The sequence below is a fragment of the Haliaeetus albicilla genome, chromosome Z (genome assembly GCF_947461875.1).
Source record: "Haliaeetus albicilla chromosome Z, bHalAlb1.1, whole genome shotgun sequence".
Classification (NCBI taxonomy): Eukaryota; Metazoa; Chordata; class Aves; order Accipitriformes; family Accipitridae; genus Haliaeetus; species Haliaeetus albicilla.
Window position 1 is genome coordinate 25,442,187 of NC_091516.1, and position 19,825 is coordinate 25,462,011.

Genomic DNA, 19,825 nt, shown 5'->3' on the forward strand with positions numbered 1-19,825 from the left:
AGTACTAACCCCAGTGTCAGCCCCTGGTGTACCCCACTAGTGACTGGTGTTCAACTAGGCGTCATGCTGCAGATCACAAACCTTAGAGCCTGGCAGTGTAATGCAACAGATATCAGTTTCTGACACATTAATGTATATGCACAGGGGTTTTATACCTATCAATTTAAACCATGCTAATGGAATACAGTCTAGATAATAGTAAACAGAGTTGGAAATTATTTCTATATTTTGGAAAAATACCAAAGAATATCCATTCAACCTTAAAAATTCTTGTTGTCATTGGGAATCACCCAGTCAGTGCTCTCCTTTTCTGAAAATGTACTAGGAACTCAGTATACTTGCAAGTTTGCTTACTCCATCTTAGCCACACAATAAGTGCAAAATTACTCATTGGAGCAAAGTCAATTTTTTGGTTTTGAATGTGAATGTCAGAGAAAATTGAGTATACACATTATGTCCTGGTGAAAAATACACATATTTCTGCACCCTCCCTGCACCCAAATATCCCAAAAGGAAAATGCTGCTAATCATAGAATCATAGAAATGAAGGGATAGAAAGACCCTCAGGAGGTCATCTAGTATAACCCTCTGCACACAGGCAGGATCAAACATATGTGGAACTTACCCAAATCTCTGACTTTCGCTTTATCTTGCTGTAGTTTCATTGTGAAGCTATGGGTGAATCTTCTTCCCTCCTCTCTTCAAGTTTCCTACCTGTGAAGTGGGATAAAAATATTGGAATTAGTATCTGAACAGTGCTCTGAAATTTAGCATTAAATATTACTTCCCCATCTTAGTTATGAACCATAACTGTGCTTTTGATCCCACATATTGGAGGGACCTGATATAAACATGTCCTGGTTTCAGCTGGGATAGAGTTAATTGTCTCCCTATTAGCTGGTACAGTGCTATGTTTTGAGTTCAGTATGTGAAGAATGTTGATAACACTGATGTTTTCAGTTGTTGCTGAGTAGTGTTTAGACTAGAGTCAAGGATTTTTCAGCTTCTCATGCCTAGCCAGCGAGAAAGCTGGAGGGACACAAGAAGCTGGCACAGGACACAGCCAGGGCACCTGACCCAAACTGGCCAACAGTGTATGACATACCATGTGACGTCACATATAGTATAGGAACTGGGGGGAGTGGGGGCAGGGGGATTGCCGCTTGGGGACTAACTGGACATCAATTGGCGGGTGGTGAGCAATTGCACTGTGCATCATTTGTATATTCCAATTCTTTTATTATTAATGCTGTCATTTTATTAGTGTTATCATTATCATTATTAATTTCTTCTTTTCTGTTCTATTAAACCGTTCTTGCCTCAACCCATGAGTTTTATTTCTTCTTCCTGATTTTCTCCCCCATCCCACCGGGTGGGGGGGAAGTGAGTGAGCAGCTGCATGGTGCTTAGCTGCTGGCTGTGATTAAACCATGACAAAACAGAATATAAAACATGGGTAGAGTCCCAGCTCTTTTCTGTCAGATCGTACATAATAGTTCTCCTGACATGATACACAAATGCATTTCTAAGGTTATAGAGAAAGATACAGATTTTCCACAGGCTTCTGGAGTACCTTTATTTGCAGCAGCTGAAGATTGGTGTGACAGCTTTGTGTAATTGTTAATCAGCAAGTTTGAGCAACTGTTTAAAGACATTTATTGAAATTAATAGCAGAATGACCTGTGCAAGATTGCTTCAGTATTAGGACATCTAAAATATGGCCTGCAAGATGACAAGTACATCCTTTGGGACCAAACTCTTCAGAGATGGCACCGTGGCTTCCAAAGCCAATAAGAGCTTTACAGCTCCACGTAGAGTGAGCTGGGTCCTTCCTCCTTCCCCCCTCCCCAGGGGTTAGACGGTCTGCACTCAAGCCCCGCTGCGGGCTCCAACTGCTGGGAACAAGCTGAGTGAGAAAGGGCCTCTGGGGAGGCTCTCACCACTTTGCTCAGGAGCTGCACTTAAGCACAGCCCTCAGCCAGGGTCTTCCTGAGATACAGGGCAGCCAAGCGTATGCCTGGCCTCGTGCCTCGCTGGTCCAGAACCTGACCCGCAGGCTGGACTTTCTGGCTGGGTCCCAGGCACTCCTCATCACCAGAGACGGCTGCCCTGGGGCTGCTGGGTGGTAGCTGAGCCCGGCCACCTCACCAGCCTCTGCAGCTCTTGTCCAGGTGCTGCGGGACTCTGCTCTGGCTGCTCTCTGGTTGTACGTAAAGCCTTCTTTCAACCGATTTAGCTGTTCCCTCTGAACTGCAAAATACTCTCAGCTCCATTCAGGTAACAGTGCTCAGGCTGTCGGGGTCTGATTCTAGGGGGTTTACAAATTTTTTTCTTACCATAAAGTCACAGATACCCTGCTGTTCTTCTAGCAAACACAAACTATACAACACTGGATATGTGAACATTATTTTCAATTTACATGTATTCATTCCAAAAGGGTTTGGACTTTATCTATTTTTTGTCATATTTAAATCAGTCTATGCAAAATAGAAGCTTCTTTCTCCTGTTGTTAACTAAAGGAGCTGCAGGTGTGGGAGACCCTAACTGCAACAAGAAAGGTGGGGATCTGCACACAGTAAGTGGTGCAGAACTGTATTGTAGAGAACATCTCAGCATCTAATAAATGGAGATAGGATGTTGTGGCAGGACCCGATCGGTCAGTGTATGAACCAGCCACCAGCCACTCTACAACTGGAGAGGGCTGGACAACTCAAGGTAAACAAGCTGCTGCCTCCAACCACTTCCATCTGGCCAACATGTGTGGGTGAGCCAAAGTGTCAAATACAATGTTTACAAATCCAAACCCATTTTACCCTGCATGCAAAGTGTCTGCATTTGAAGGCAAGTTTCCCTGTCTTGTCATTCAGTCTGGATATACAATCCATGAACCCTCAGCCAAACATTTAGCACTATTACCTCAGTGTAAAATAATCCTTATGTTAGCATACAACACAGCTACTTAATTACTTTTACTGAAATCTACAAAGAAAAGTACTCAGTCTGAATTTTGCCCCAGATTTGCTTCATTAATGGTCTGAAGTCCACCAGCAAGAAGTACTCTACTGGCTCTAGCTCTATGAGACCAGTCAAGCCCTTCATTAATGCAGCAGCACCTTACAGCCACCCTTAACAAAAACAGAAGGAAAACAGTTACCTCATCCAGAAATGTAGGAGAGGTCATGTGTCTGGAAATGTAGCAAGCTCAACATAAAATGTACTAATGGTCCTAAGCAGCCTTCACCTGTAGTACAACAGTTATTTTGCTTCAGCTACAAAAACTGGATCTTTAATATAGTAAATCCTGGAAAAACTCTGTATTAGTAGTTCAGTTGTAGGTGGTCATTTTCAGTCAGCTCTCAAGTAAGATCAAATAATGACTGGATGGATGAAGAAAAAACCCTGGTGAGCATGAAAGGGGAATTAGAAACTAAGAAATACCACTTCCTTGCCCAAAAGACCATGACATACTCTCCTACACCTAAGTGTAACTACCTTGAGGATTTATTAGATTTTATTGGAGCAACTAACCAAAAGGAAGGGATGAAATAATGTCATTTGGCATTCACTTTATAGCCATGTCTAAACTAAAACCAAAAATCGTAAATGCATGTATTTTTATTCATATTGGTTAAGCCAAGAGAGCTAAATCAGGTAAAATAACGGGCAAGAAAAGGCAATTTGGGTTTTCTTTCTTTTTTTAGAGCAAAATTTGGCATCTTTAGGGTTTAATAGCTCTCTAATGTTTTGGTGCTCTCTGCCACTCACTACAATCAATGGGAAACTGAACTGCTCCAACAGTGACAGCCATTAGTCTTTGCCAGGGGTGTGTCTCAAACAAAAATCTACATTACCCTTCAGCAGGGCAAGTGCTGTAGAGTTACAGGCAGCCTAGCTTGCTTGCACTAATACAAAGGGAGTTTTTATCTGTGAACTGCTTCAGGATAGGGTTCCATAAGGTCTTTCAAGCCTAATCCTGTGAATTGCAGAGCACTTCCTGGCAAGTGTTAAGCAATTTCAACTCCCATTAATTTCAACAGGCTTTGAGGATACAAATCAGGGGCATTTTGCTCAATTCTACCCTCATGTGGAACTTCTGTTTAAGTCCATGGAAGCTCTATGTGTGTAGAGTGATGGCCCTTCATAGCTGACTACTGTTTGCAGTAAAAGCAGCTGCATCTAGAAGTTTAATGCATTTTAAATAAGCCTTAAATTTAGTAATAAAGGCTAAAGACATAGGTGACTAGGCCCATTTGCTAAAATTATATTTTATTATCAGGCTTAAGAGATATAAAATAAATAAATTTTAATAGCGGCAGGCTTTGCTGCTATTGATTTCTGCAATATATTCTAAACTGTGACTTTCCTTATTCCTTGCTTTCATTTTTAAAGCTGGAATTGCTTTCTGGCTTGGATAAAACTCCATATAAGAAATGGGATATGCAGATTAGGCCATTATCAGTGCTGCTACTGTATGATTTTCATTTGGATAATAACCTTCACTGGGAGACCTCACAGCACATTACAAAAGCTTCCAAGAGAACCTTCTGGCATTTCTTGGAGAGCATTACCACACATCACCCCTGATAAAACAACTCAGAATGTCCTACAAAAGGTGCAATTGGAGCCAAGGATTCCTGTCTAGTTTCTTTCCTGGAACAGAATTCACAGGCCAGTGAACAGGGCAGTTTTCATGGATTTACTGACTTTTGCAAAAAATTTTGTCACAGGAACTGGAGGGTGGTAAGCCTGTTTGGCAGCCCAATCCAAGGTAACTGAATTCTACTATTGTTTTCTGTAGAACAGATAGGCCACATTAAGACCAGCAGAAAATTATGTTGGAGACACCTCCTAGAGGTGTCAAATTTCTTTCAAATTTGACTAGTGAAAGCAGATTTTGCAGCATAATCTGCGGCTGATATGAACTGCTTTGAATCAAACCCAGTTATGACTTTGGCATGGATGCTGCCTTTGTAACTCCCAAGCATTTCTTTTACTTTAAGGGAAGACCTTGGAAGTTGGGGACACCACTTCAGGGAATGACAGAAAATATATCTCAGGTTCACAGTCAGGATCTAGAAGACCTGCAAGTTGAAAGGCAATCAAAAGCAATGTCTGTGAATTTAAAAGCATGTCTATTAAGAGATATGTCCTGATTTTTTCCTGCTTCTGAGATCTGGGCAAAGAAAAAAATGGTATTAAAACAGATAGAGACCATAGCACAGTAAATGGTTTCATACAGATGAGATGCATTCCTTTTGTCTCACACCAGGACTGAGTCTCTGGAGCTAACAAAAGCCCTTTGTGAGAGTGTTTGGGTTATGTACACTCAATGTCCTCATGCATCAATGTCCTTAGATGACCTGCCTGAAACTCAGGGTTTTGAAAAAGTACTGGGAATTAAGCACCAGAGTCAATTAATCCAGAGAATACATGTAATATCCCTGATATCCTGATGCCAAACACGAAGCCATTCTGCTGAGGTGCTTCTCAAAGCAAGCTGCTCCACAGTATAAACAGGATCAGAACTGTCAGCATAAAAATATTTCAAAAGGCTATATGCTCCTTTCCCCTCGAGAGCTCTCATCGGATTTTTCATCTAATTGAAAGCTGTATTGATTTTGTGTGGCAAGGTTTTGGTAGCAGGGTGGGGGTTACAGGGGTGACTTCTGTAAGAAGCTGCTGGAAGCTTCCCCTGTGTTCGAGAGAGTCAATACTAGCCAGCTCCAAGACGGACCCGCCGCCGGCCAAGGCCAAGGCAATCAGCGATAGTGGTAGCACCTCTGGGATAACATTTTTAAGAAGGAAAAAAAAGTTGGGACAGATGGAAACGGCAGCCGGAGACAGGAGTGAGAACATGTAAGAGAAACAACCTTGCGGACACCCAGGTCAGTGAAGAAAGAGGGGGAGGAGGTGCTCCAGGCGCTGGAGCAGAGATTCCCCTGCACCCCATGGTGAAGACCAAGGTGAGGCAGGCTGTCCCCCTGCAGCCCATGGAGGTCCACGGTGGAGCAGATATCCACCTGCAGTCCAGGGAGGACCCCATGCCAGAGCAGGTGGGTGCCCGAAGGAGGCTGTGACCCTGTGGGAAGCCCATGCTGGAGCAGGCTCCTGGCAGGACCTGCAGATCTGTGGAGAGAGGAGCCCACAGAGCAGGTTTTCTGGCAGGACTTGTGACCCCGTGGGGGACTCACGCTGGAGCAGTGTGCTCCTGAAGGACTGCATGCCATGGAAGGGACCCATGCTGGAGCAGTTCGTGAAGAACTGCAGCCCGTGGGAAGGACCCACGTTGGAGAAGTTCATGGAGGACTGTCTCCCATGGGTGGGACCCCACGGTGGAGCAGAGGAAGAGTGTGATGAGTCCTGCCCCTGAGGAGGATGAAGTGGCAGAAAACAACGTGTGATGAACTGACCGTAAACCCCATCCCCATCCCCCTGTGCCGCTGGGGGGGGCTTGGTAGAGAATCTGGGAGGGAAGTTGTGCCCGGGAAGAAGGGAGGGGTTGGAGGGAAGGTGTTCTGAGATTTGGTTTTATTTCTCATTACTCTACTCTGGTTGATTTGTAATAAATTGAGTTAATTTTCCCCAAGCTGAGTCTGTTTTGCCCGTGATGGTAATTGGTGAGTGATCTCTCCTGTCCTTATCTCAACCCACAAGCCCTTTGTTATATTTTCTCTCCCCTGTCCAGCTGAGGAGGGGGAGTGATAGAACGGCTTTGGTGGGCACCTGGTGTCCAGCCAGGGTCAAGCCATCACAAAAGCTATTTTGGCTAATGCTCGTTTGGGCAATAGCAGATAGCACTGTAGTCAGAGACCAGGGGTCTCCTCTCTTGGACATAACATGGAGCTGACACACAGCTAGAGAAGTTTCTTTGGTTAACGTGCTACTGAGACTCACTTCACCTGTCTAGGCAAGCTCTGCAACATGGCAGCTTCAGAAAGAAAAGCTGGTTGGCTAAAAGGCTATGTGGCAACAAACAAAAATAGTCTCTATCAAGGTGGGGTAAAAAAGGGAAACAGAACAACAAAGAAGCATACCAAATGCATCCACACTCCCCATGTCTACCTACTGCAAGAGTGGACGTGGTGGCAGCTGGGACTGACTCGCTCTCTGCCCCAGCTGTACGCAAGGCAGGGACCTGGGAAGCTGTACTGGGAGTCTCATGGAAGACATTCTATCCCAGGAGTCAGTGGTCTTGAACAGGCCATGTCTGCTTTACTGGGCCTTACACTTTGGACCAGAGAAGCCCATAAGTTGTTAATGTAATCTGTAATTTATAATATCTTTCGGAAAGTTAAGGTGTACGTGCATTAAGGGGTAGAATGTATTGATCCTAGTGAGGAGACTATTGTACATGGTGGAATCAGAGACCCACATCACAGCTGACCTGAGCAGGTGCAGCACTGTGCTGCGTTGCATGTCCAGCATGGCCTGCAGGCCTGTGGTATGCTGCACAGGTCCCTTGGCACAGGACAAACTCAGCCGGTGCATTGTAGCTGAGGAGCCTGCAGGCAGCTGCCACTCGCTACTGGAGATTATGTTACATGCACAGCCTTGCTCTTATCTAAAGCGCTGCATGAAGTTCTCATGCAAGCATCCTTCATAAATAGAGTTGTTTTCTTGTAAGAAAATTGTATAATAGCTCAAACAACCAAAAAGGAGGAACCTCTCTCTGCATATGGCACCTGTGCAGCATGCCATGGGAAAATCCATCTGAGGTCTGTCCAATGCTCCATGAACACAGGATTCCCACTGTCTGAAGGGACAGATTTATTTGCTATCTAGATTTCTCCTTCTGCTCTATCAGCTATTTTATTATGCCATTTGCTGCTGAGCATTGCTTACTGGAATCCAGAAAAAGCCCTGCACCGGCCCTCTCTGCCAGCTCACCCCCCACTCCCTGGTACAGAAGGCGGGCACCCCACTTACAGCCTCCATTACTGAGAAAATGCTCGGCTGTGCAACTCTTCCACTGAGTCAAACTTGCTATGATGAGGGAAGCCCACACTAAAACTCCCACAACAAATGCCCTGTCTTCCCTTAATCTTGTCAGCATGTGAAGACCTCAAAACGCTAAAGACAGTCAAAGACTAAAAGTCTTTTTTTGTCTGTTTCCAAGTAAAACTAGCAATGGCCAGAATTATTACCTGGTTTACTGCACAGACTCTCCCCTCTCCATTCAGCTTTTATTTCTTCAGTCTGACTGAATAATAAATTATAAATACTTCCTAACTATTCAAATATATAGCCATCTATACTTTTTTATAAAACACTATCAAAGATTTTTGGACATATTTAAGATTCAGTGATTTCATGGAACAATTCAACAGGTTTTGGATCTATCTGTCACTTAGGTTACTGACAGAACAGGGTACTAAGCAGCATAAATCAGGCCCAAGCCACCTCAGACAGCAGCGTATGTCCTACTGTGTCTCAAGAGCTAAATGGAGAAGATGAGGCCCAAAGTATCACACAGCATGTTGATAACGAACCAACCTGTCAATAGTGAGATGCTCTTAGATGAAGCAGAAAGAATAGAATGGGAAGAGGAGATGGAATGCTGCGTTTTGATTCATGCCATTGCCTACAGTCACCTAGAGATAGACTGAAATACATCACTGTGAAAGGTCCTCCAGGTCCTTTTCACTGATCTTGGTATACTGCAGCTCCTGCAACAAGCAGACTTGGGAGTCCATCTTGGGCTCACTGTAGTGAGCCGAAAGCCACATCACAAATACTTGTACGTGCCGCTTGCAGAAAGTTACTATGGAGAAGTCATGGAGAGAAAACAAGCAGTCTACATATCTACGGGATCTGACTGATCTTCAGTTTGCATATCCACATGTAAGCAGGTGTGCCGATTTTGGCTGGGATGTAGTTAATTTTCTTCGTAGTAGCCGGTATGGTGCTAGGTCTTGGATCTGTGACCAAAAGAGTGTTGATAATACAGGGATGTTTTCATTACTGCCGAGCAGTGCTCACACAGGGCCAAGGCCTTTCCTGCTTCTCACCCCACTCCACCAGTGAGGAGGCTGCGGGTGGGTGCACAAGAAGTCGGAAGGGGACACAGGCGGGACAGCTGACCCCAACTGACCAGAGGAATATTCCACACCATATGACATCATGGTCAGTGTATAAAGCTGGGGGAAGAAGAAGGAAAGGAGGGACATTTGGAGTGATGGCCTTTGTCTTCCCAAGTAAGCATTAGGTGGGATGGAGCCCTGCTTTCCTGGAGATGGCTGAACACTTGCCTGCCGACGGGAAGCGGTGAGCGAATTCCTTGTTTTGTTTTGCTTTAACTATTAAGCTGTCTTTATCTCAGCCCCCTTATCGGGCGCTCACGGCGCGGCACTCCCTCAGCCCCACGCGCGCGCCCGCCCGCCCCGCCGCAGCCGCCCGGCAGCCAGTGCGCGTGCGCCGCCGGCCGCGCAGGCGCCTTCCCTGCTGCCGGGGGCAGCCGAGCCTGACGCTGGCGTCCGCGTCCGTTCTGTGCCGCTGAGCGGGTGGGAGGCGCCGCGGGAGCTGGCCGCGTGGCTCGGCGGGGCGAGGGGAGGTGAGGTGAGAGCGCTCGGCGCGGAGCGGCGGGAGGCGGCTGTGGTGCCCGCGCGGGCGGACCTGGCGCCGGGGACGCGGCTGGCGCCGAGGCAGAGGTCGCAGGGCCGCGGGGCGGGTGCTGGGCTCCCGCCGCGCCTGGGCGGGCGTGGGGACCGAGCGGCGGCAGGGCGGTTGGGGGGCCGCCTCTCCCCCGCTGGGCCCCTCTTCGGGGGCTGCGGGGTGGGGGTGGGGGATCTGCCCGTGCTGGGCCGGGATGTGCCGTGCGCGCAGCGGGGCGGGCGGCCCGCCCGCCCCCGGCGAGGCCTGCGGGGGATGTCACCGCGGCACGGTGTCAGGCCAACAGCGAGATAACAACGGCTGCTGCCGTTACTCGGTTGTGGGGTTTTCTGTTTATGTTGTTCTTTAAAACTGGTCATTTTGAGGAGCGGTGGGGTGCTGCACGTGTGAGACACAAGCGGTGGGTGTGTTTGCAGGTACTCTGGCTCTTCTGGTTTGGTAGGAACACCGGTTTGAATCAAGAATCCCTAACGACAAGCAAAAGGCAATAAAAGTAGGAAACGTGATCTCAGTGCTCCTAGCGGTCATTTTCTGATATGTAGCTTAGCTTACCTTATCGTAATTGCTGGTATGTACCAGATGTGAAAGTGTAATGCCATGACAACCCCTGTCTGGTTCAGCTGCATTTAGCAGTGCTTGTCCTTAGCACTAGGATGCTGTATTGGGCTTGTGTGGCGAGGTTTTGGTAGTGGGGGGGCTACAGGAGTGACTGCTGTGAGAAGCTGCTAGAAGCTTCCTTCATGTCAGATGGAGCCTTGGTGCCAGCTGGCTCCAAGACAGACCTGCTGCTGGCCAAGGCTGAGCCAGTCAGTGATGGTGGTAGCACCTCTGTCATAATGTATTAAAGAAGAGGGAAAAAAACTGCTGCACAACAGCAGCTGGGAGAGAGGTGTGAGAATGTGAAAGAAACAGCCCTGCAGACACCAAGGTCCGTGAAGAAGGAGGGGGAGGAGGTGCTCCAGGTGCTGGAGCAGAGATTCCCCTGCAGCCCGTGGGGAAGACCATGGTGAGGCAGGCTGTCCCCCTGCAGTCCGTGGAGGTCCACGGTGGAGCAGATACCCACCTGCAGTCCAGGGAGGACCCCATGCTGGAGCAGGTGGATGCCTGAAGGAGGCTGTGCCTCTTGGCAGGACTTGTGACCCCATGGAGAGGAGCCCACGCTGGAGCAGGTTTTCTAGCAGGACTTGTGACCCCGTGGGGAACCCACGCTGGAGCAGTCTGTTCCTGAAGGACTGCGCCCCATGGAAAGGACCCACTCTGGAGCAGTTTTTGAAGAACTGCAGCCCATGGGAAGGACCCACCTTGGAGGAGTTTGTGGAGGACTGTCTCCCATGGGAGGGACACCATGCTGGAGCAGGGGAAGAGTGTGACCACAACCCTTGTTCTCTGTTTGGGGGGAAGAGGTAGAGAAGTTGGGAGTGACTGAAGTTGACCCCAGGAGGAAGGGAGGGGTGGGGGGAAGGTGTCTTTAGACTTGTTTTTATTTCTCATTACCCTAGTCTGATTTGGTTGGTAATAAATTAAAATAATTTCCCTGAGCTGAGTCTGGTTTGCCCATGATGGTAATTGGTAAGTGATCTCTCCCTGTTGTTATCTCAACCTGTGAGCATTTCATTGTATTTTCTCCCCTTGTCCAGTTGAGGAGGGGGAGTGATAGAGCAGCTTGGTGGGCACCTGGCAGCCAGCCAAGCTCAACCTACCACAGATGCTTATCATTCACATTGATTATGTTGGGAAAACAAGCAAGGGTCTGTTTCTTATACTTTGTCTCTTTTTTTTATCTTGGGGGGGGGGGGGGCAGGTTGTTTGGGGTGGATGTTTTTTATCTGTGTGGTTCATGGTGGAGAGTGCCTCTTCAGCAATGAGAATAGGAAAAACTTAGGACAAATGAACAAAAAAAGATGTCATGAGAAGTGAGATGTAATTAGTTACAGCTTAACAAGGTCGGCTGCTAACATACATGGGTAAGTTTGGGGATGTTTAGTAGCCAGTGTATGTCTGCTGAGACAAGCTATTTTGGCAGGGTCCTTTGCAGTATGTTAGGAGAGGACTACTGTAAGAATGTGCAAGGTAATTATTCCCTTTCATAGTATTCCTGTATTATTTTTTTATTTCTGGAAGCAGGGAAATGAGAATGAACTGCTCACCTGGATCTTGTTTTGGATGTGGATGGATGTGTTTCAGGGTGATGCTGCTTCCTTTACAAGGGTTCTGTTTTGCTTGACGCTAAATTGTCAGCTGTAACATGGAAATAAATTACACAACGCTCTGAGTTGTTAATGTTAAAGAAGATTCTGCTAAGTGGTTTTTTGAGACAGAATGCTGTCCCAAATGTTGTAAGCTGGGCTAAAGCTTACTACTGTCAGTATTCAAGACTGCTGTCGATAGGCTGTAGAGACCCTTACCAGCTCTCATGGGCCTGGCCCTCCTTGTTTCTGTGGTAAAAGACAGTGAAAAATAGGAAACACTATTCTGCTGTTGCTTTTCCAGTACTTGGGATTATTGTGTGGAAATTGTGCCATTCCTGGCAATGAAAGAAAGGGGCTGCAAGAAATACTGATGCTTATACCTATTTATAGAAGGGGCTTGGCATACTGACAAGAGTAGGTGGTAACCACGGGTCCTAAAGGCAACAAAGCAGTTGTGCAAAATTTTTTTTTTTAAATTAATAGAAAGTGGTTTCCAAATTAAAGTAGCTACCTAAACTGAAGAAAGGAAAAACCCCTCACCTTATTGTTTTATTTCTTTCTTTTCACAGTGTCTTAAGTCTTGACCTAATCTTTACAGCTTTCATGCCTTCAGTGCCAAAAAGCAAGACGCTAGGGTAAGAAAAGGTTGGTTTGTTTGTTTGTTTTTTTTCTTAACTCCAGATTTAGGTAGTGCTGAGATTTTGCTTTATAAATCATACTTGGAATTTTCTACAATGATTTTGATTATCTTTTGGCTCTGCAGTTACTAACAGCAACAGCTGTGCTTCTCCTAAACATGTTCTTCTTACTGTCTTTGTGTCATTATATCATTGCTCTCAGAGTGCACAAATGATTGTATGATGTTTCTGTGGAGGTTATTTGCTATTGGGAAGACTGGAAATGGTGCTTTGAGAAGTGGGGTGTAAATGAATAAATAGCATCATGGGGAGGTGTGCCCAGCTCAAGAATGCATTTAGCAATTCCTAACCATTTTCTGATTGAAGTCTTGAACTGCTGAGTTTGGTTGACCTCCAAACGCCAACATGAATGTTACGTGAAAGCTTATCTCTTCAAAGCCTTCAAAGAACAGTACCCGCTACCCTTTGACTGGGTACTACTGCCTTAAGGTTTTCCTTTTGGTGATTTTTAAATTTGCTAAATGTCTGTGAACTTCTTACCTCTTCTCAGGTGGATGAAATGTTGATGGTACTCTGACAACAGTGCTGGTAATCATCTTCTGTGATCTGTTTCTTTGGGAGTGCAAAGTCAGCAGAGAGAAAGTAAGTGTTCCAAATAATGTATAGTGAGAAGAAAGACTTATTTTTGAACAGATGAATCACTATGAAATTATATGCATAGATTAGGAGAACTATAAAATAGCATTTAACTTTATGTTCTGCTAATGTGAAATAATAGCATTCAACAGCCTAATTATGAAGACATATTCTACTAAGTATGTATTTAAGATAAAAAACATTCTTCTTTTTGTACCTGTGCAAAGTCCATGTAGGAAATAGATAATAAAACAGTGTAGTAAAAGTAAGCTTTATTCTCTTTTCTCTCTTTACAATACTTGACCCTTAAATGTTTTAGCCTGCCTATATTTTATATCTTCTAATTCTTTTATGTAATTTCTAAAGAAAGAGAACACTTCTTGCTTAGTATTAAGCAAATAGGCAAATCCCTGCCCACTCAGCAGACTCCTTTAGTATGGACAGAAGTGCTTTGTTGAACAATGATGTCATTGTGATGCTTGAACTTCTTCTTGTAGTTAAGGGTGATGAGATTGGATTTCTAGCTTGTCAGGTTTCCAATACTATGTGTTTTTAATGTGCTCTTCAAAAAAATGCCATTAGACTGGGATGCAGTGGATTCCTGTGTTTTTCGCAATGCCATTGTCATGGTTTAACCCCAGCCAGCAACTAAGCACCACACAGCCACTCACCCGCTTCCCCCCTACCCAGTGGGATGGGGGAGAAAATCGGGAAAAGAAGTAAAACTCATGGGTTGAGGCCAGAATGGTTTAATAGAACAGAAAAGAAGAAATTAATAATGATAACACTAATAAAATGACAGCATTAATAATAAAAGAATTGGAATATACAAATGATGCACAGTGCAATTGCTCACCACCTGCCGATTGATGTCCAGTTAGTCCCTGAGTGGCAATCCCCCCGCCCCCACTCGCCCCAGTTCCTATACTAGATGTGACATCCCATGGTATGGAATACCCAGTTGGCCAGTTTGGGTCAGGTGCCCTGGCTGTGTCCTGTGCCAACTTGTGTCCCTCCAGCTTTCTCGCTGGCTGGGCTTGAGAAGCTGAAAAATCCTTGACTTTAGACTAAACACTACTGAGCAACAACTGAAAACATCAGTGTTACCAACATTCTTCACATACTGAACTCAAAACATAGCACTGTACCAGCTACTAGGAAGACAATTAACTCTATCCCAGCTGAAACTAGGACAGTCATGCAATTGCATTGCCATCTAAGCTTTGCAGCAGTGTGCAAGGTGGCATCTTTATTTTTCATTAATCTGGTTCCCAGTTCTAAAGTTAGATCAGAAACTATGCAGGTATTTGTTCAACTGAGGGTGCAGCTTTCTTCCTTCTTTCTACAGTGAGATTTTATTTCCTTGTGGTACCTTTGGTTGTAAATGGCTAGAGCTCAAAGAGTGGGATGAGAAAGGCCAGCAGCAGAGTACAGATCCTGAAGTTCAGGAAAGCACATTTAGACTTCTTTGGGGGATGCTTTGATAGGACCCTGTGAGGGGGAAGGAGATCAGGAAAGCTGGCAGAGCTACAAGCACAGCATGAGGTGCAAGAAAAGACCATCACAATACTCAGGAAACCAACTAGTTGTACTGGGAGAATAAACAGTGTGCTCCAGTGCAAAATTGGCAGCATACAGGAGGCAGAAGCAGGAGCAGTCTACAGAGCTGCAGTTTAGAAACACTGCTTGGGCATACAGAGTTGGCATTAGAAAAGCCAAAGCTCGGTGCGAATTGAAACTTGCAAGGGATGTCAAGGGCAACAAGAGGAGCTTTTACTGATGTATTAATAGTAAAATGTTGAACATAGAAAAGTAGGACATTTTCATGGTGCTAAGAGAGCTGGCCTATGCCCTTGTGAGGTTGCTCTCTGTTAATATTCAAAAGGTCGTGGAGATCTGCAATGACTGCAGAAAGGCAAACGTTGACCTATTTTCGAAAAAGGCAAAAAGGTCAGCGTGGAGTACAAGCAGCATGTCAACCTCACTTCGGTCTATGGGAAGATCATTGGAGTGTGTCCTATTGGAGCACACTTGTGGGCATGAGAAGGAGGAGGAGAATCCAGTCAACTACAAGCCAGTCAATATCACTTCAGTCCCTGGGAAGGTTGGGCAACCTGTCCTTGTAGAAGCCATTTTTAAATGCAAGAACATGGTGTGGCTAGGAGCAGTTGGCATGGATTTACCAAGGGCAAATCATGCCTGCCTGACCAACCTCGTTGCTTTCTATAATGAGGTTACTTGTGCTGTGAACAAGAGGAGGGCAGTGGATATTGTATACTTTACCAAGATCTTTGATAGTCTTCCATTGCATCCCTGTCACCAAATTGGTGAAATATGGCCTGGATAAGTGGACAGTATAGTCAGTGAAAAACTGTCTGGGTGGTTGTACTGAAAGGGTGGTGATCAGTGGTGGAAAGTCTGGTCAGACTGGCAAGGAATGGTGTCCCACAGGCATCAGTAGTGGGTGCAACGCTGTATAGTGCCTTCATTAATGACTTGGATGATGAGTGCACTCAACAAATTTGTGGCCGACACCAAATTGCAGAGAGTGTTCAAAGCACTGGTAAGTAGGGTGCTCTTCAGGTGGACCTGGACAGTCTGGAGAAGTGGACTGACAGGAACCTCTTACAATTCAACATGGAGCAATGCAAGGTCTTGCATCTAGAATGAAAGAATCCCATGGACCAATACAGGCAGGGGCTGACTAGGAAGCAGGTTTACAAAAAAGGTTTATCAGGAGGTCCTAGTAGATACCAGGATGAATGTGAGTCAGGGGGTCTGGCTGTATTAGTAAGAATGTGACATCTGTGACCATGATTATTCCCCTCTATGTGGCACTTGTGAGATAGCGTCTGGAGTGCTACAGCCAGAATTTGGGCTCCCCAGTACAAGAAGGATGCTGGAGCAAGTCCAGTAGGGGTCATCAGGATGATCGGGGTCAGTAGCACAAAATGGACAGGGGAGGCTAAGAAAGCTGTGCCTGTTCAGCTTGGAGAGGGGAAGGCAAAGGAGAGATTTTACTGCCGTTTGCAACTATCTGGTAGGAGGATGCAGAAAAGATGGAACCAGGCTATTCTCAGAGCTGCACAGTAATACGACGAGAGGCAACAGGCACAAGCTGGCTATATACGGATAAAAACTGTATTATATACAAATTAAAACTCCTATTAGGTATTAGGAAATATTTCTTTTTTTACCATGAGGGTTGTTGAATATTGGAACAACTTGCTGAGGGACACTCTATTCTTGGAGGTTTTCAGGGCTTGACTGGACCTGGCATAGAGCAAGCTGATATAATCAGACCAGTTTTGATGAGCGGATTGGACTAGATGAGCTCTGGAGATCTTTGTTCCAACCTAAGCTCTGATTCAGTGATTCTTATTGGGAAGAGTAAACGTGGGTATGGATTTACCAAGGGAAAATTATGCCTGACCCACCTGATTGCCTTTACTAAAGGATAAAATAACTGGATTTGTAGACAAGAGGAGAGCAGTAGATATCATTTACCTCACCTTGAGCAAGGCTTTCAACACTGTCTCCTGCATTGATCTTGTGTCAAAGGTAGGATGTTGGCCTGCTGGCAGGGCTTCCCTCTGGACAGGCTAGAGAAACAGGTTGGTGGGAGCCTTAGGAATTTCAATAATAACAAATGCTCTGTCTTGCACCAGCCCTTACAGCGCAGGCTGGGAATGGGCTGGCTGGGAGCAGTTCTGCAGAGATGGCCATGGGCCCTGGCAGGCAGTGTCCCAGGCAGTGTGAACAGTGCACAGCCTGAGGAACCAGGTTAGGGTGGGATTTACCCCCCTCTGCTCAGCACTCGTTAGACCTTCTACTGACACGTCCAATTTTGGATCCCCCAGTACAGGAGGGACACTGACCAGCAGGAATGAATTCAGGAGAGACCGTGGAAACAGCAGGGCTGGAGCCCATGCCTTGTGAGGAGAGGCTGTGGGACTGGGGTGGTTCAGCTAGGAGGAGGGACAGCTTCTGGGGTACCCAACAGAAGCCCTGGCACTGAAGGGAGGGGGATGAGGAAGACACAGCCAGGTTCTTCACAGCAGTCTGTGGCAAAAAAGCTCAGGCTAGTCATGAAGAGGAAGGTTTTATCAACCAGAACAGCTCACTAAGGTGCTGCCTTCTCTGTTCTTGGAGGTTTTCAAGCCCTGATGAGACAAAGACCTGAGCGACCTGGTCTGACCCCATGGCTGAATGTCCTTGGAACTGGAAGTTGAGCTAGATGCATCCTTAGGTCTCTGCCAGCCTTAGTTATCCATTGATCCTTTAAAATTTCCAGGCATTCCATATGCACATGCACGTGCCTTTGCTGAGGGTGAATGCCAAGGACCGAAGAACTGTTTAGATGGTATTTTAAATTCATTAAATTGCATTGATACTGGTGTTGCCTTGTAAATATCTTGTTGATGTTTAGTGTAGATTGATTTAAATTGAGGAATTGTTTCTGATGGAGGGGCAGTAGACTTCTAGTCTACATGCAATAACCGGTTTGTGCTTCCTTTGAAAGTATCTACTGTGCTTCTAATGATCCTCTACTGTAGTTTCTCCTCTTAATATGAATGATAAAAATTACCTGGTGACAGATAGCATAAAATTCTGGTGTGTTTGTGTCAAAACTACCCGGGAAGGAGCCTTCCATCATTTTGCTGCTTGTTAGGTAGAACTGGAGGGGGTTGGTTTTGTGACTTGGTATATAGAAGGAGGCTGAATGCATCTAGATCCACTGGAGTTTAGAGATGCTCAACAGATCTAGGTATGTCTGGAATTGTTTGCTGTAGTGATTATATTTATTTAAAAAAAAAAAGGCAAGATGTCAACTCTAGTTTAATATGTAGTCATTTATTATATGGACACCTATTGTCTGAAAATGCAATTAAGTGTATTCTAAAACAATACAAACCCATACTGGCGTAATTCTGAATGCAGTCAACAGGGTTTTTTTTAATCCTAGACTCTCAGAAATGTAATTCACAAGTATGTGGGAATATTTTGCTGTTTAACTGCCAGGGTTTTATATTCATTGAGGTGGTAACTACTAATGTTGAGTTTTCCTGCTATGAAGAGTATTTGTTGTAGTACATGCTGCATTTGCATGTTTCCAGGGTTTAATTCTGTCTTTGTAAAAATAAGTGGCAAGATTCTGAACGCATCACACCGATAGCATGTCTTGAAATTGGAGTATTGCACATGTATATGTTTTCTCAGTGCTTATTGCAATGGATTACACTTAGGTTTTCAGCAAGTGCTAGGTTTTTTATTTTTTTTTAAGGAAGCCGTCCCAAATGACTGGAGGTGTGTTTACAGTAAACTGAAATGTTTGAATATTTGCTGTTGGCCATTAGTTTCACTGGTGTGCAACAAGGTAACCTGAGTTCTGATTTCTCTCCGATTTAGGTTCCTGTGTGCTTGTGGGTGCCTGCATATTTCAACTTACAGAGAAGAGGGTTTTTGTCAAGTGTTCCAGCCCCTAACTATAGTTACCATTTACAGTCTCACAGGTGGGTCTTTTATTTGTTTTACTTCTGGTTTTGCATGAAATAATTGAAAAATTTATGGAGAATTTTGCGTTTTAAATCATGTTTTAGAAACTGTGAACACTCTCTTGAGCTGTCCCATTTTCAAGTAAATGAGATATACTTAAAATGCTCTCAAGGGTAAATGCTCACAGACTACACATATGCTGTGCCATATGGAACTGTATATTTGCTCCAGCTTTAAGAAATGTTGATCACCCATTCTTTGTGCAAGACCAATGAGTATTCAGCATTTCTTGGATTTAAGCCCATAAAGCAAGGTGATATGGTAGACTCAGCAGGGGGAAGAAAATGCTTTAATGCTTACATCTGCTGTTAAGTACAACATAAATCTTGTGTGGTTTTGTCTGGCTAATAGCATGCTTTCTTTCCTAGTCCGAAGTATATTTTTTTCATCTCTGTTGCAGAGTGAGAGTTAGTGTCATAGGACAGAGCCAAAATGTTGGATGACATCAAGAAGCGTTTTGAATTTCCTAATGCATTTATTCAGTCACAGGTAATTTTTTTAAAAGCATTAAACAAATTTCATTGTCTGTGGAAACCTTTGTTCCAAGGCCTGCTGCCTGACTGTAGAAAGGTGATAAGGAAGACTTTTGGGGGGTGTTTTCTTTACTCCAAAGGCAGAAAAACATAGAAGAAGGGAAGTTGCAAACAAATGCTAATTGCCCTCTCTATGTAATCCAAACATTGGACATAATTGCTCATCGCTGTAAAGTCTCTGCAGGAAAATCAGAAACTTTCCAGGACTGAAAGGTTTAAGTGGGACCAAATGGTTTTTAGTGACCCTGTGATCTCAAGAGAAGGCAGGAGTTACCAGAGGTCATGTGTGGGGTCGAAGTACCTGACAGTACTTTATAGAACTGTCTTTAGGACTGGTCTGTTTTCTTTCTGTGTGATGAGAGCTGATGAACTACTGCAGTCTTGTTTGTGATCAAAGAATAACTGCATACAGCTCCACTGTGATCAGCAGACCAAACCCCTTTATTTTCAGAGCCATGCATTGGCTCCTGATCATGTTCACCTGAAACTTTCTCATATGCATAAAGTGCTTATAGTGTTTTTAATGGACAGGAAGGAAGAAAGTAATAGGTTCTATTGAAAAAATACACCTTCCTTGCTTTGGCCATCTCTCATTTCAGTATTAAAACTGTATCTCTTCGGCTGTAAGACCATTGCTAACTTCTGTGTTTTCTTCCTGTTCCTG

The 19,825-nt window shown here is 44.9% G+C and overlaps 1 protein-coding gene across 3 annotated transcripts in view; it reads left to right on the top strand.

The window, feature by feature from the left end:
• The first annotated feature begins 12,213 nt into the window (after positions 1-12,213).
• The window catches only part of FOCAD (focadhesin), a 134,954-nt gene continuing 127,342 nt past the window's right edge, over positions 12,214-19,825 (top strand). Inside the window, exons 1-4 of one of the 3 annotated variants that reach the window (XM_069777479.1) lie at positions 12,214-12,443; positions 12,987-13,084; positions 18,482-18,585; positions 19,029-19,117. In XM_069777479.1, coding sequence (XP_069633580.1) covers positions 19,061-19,117 — 57 coding nt within the window. In that variant the 5' untranslated portion in view covers positions 12,214-12,443; positions 12,987-13,084; positions 18,482-18,585; positions 19,029-19,060. The remainder of the gene's footprint in view (positions 12,444-12,986; positions 13,085-18,481; positions 18,586-19,028; positions 19,118-19,825) is intronic. The other 2 variants (XM_069777476.1, XM_069777480.1) reach the window with 2 other exon arrangements.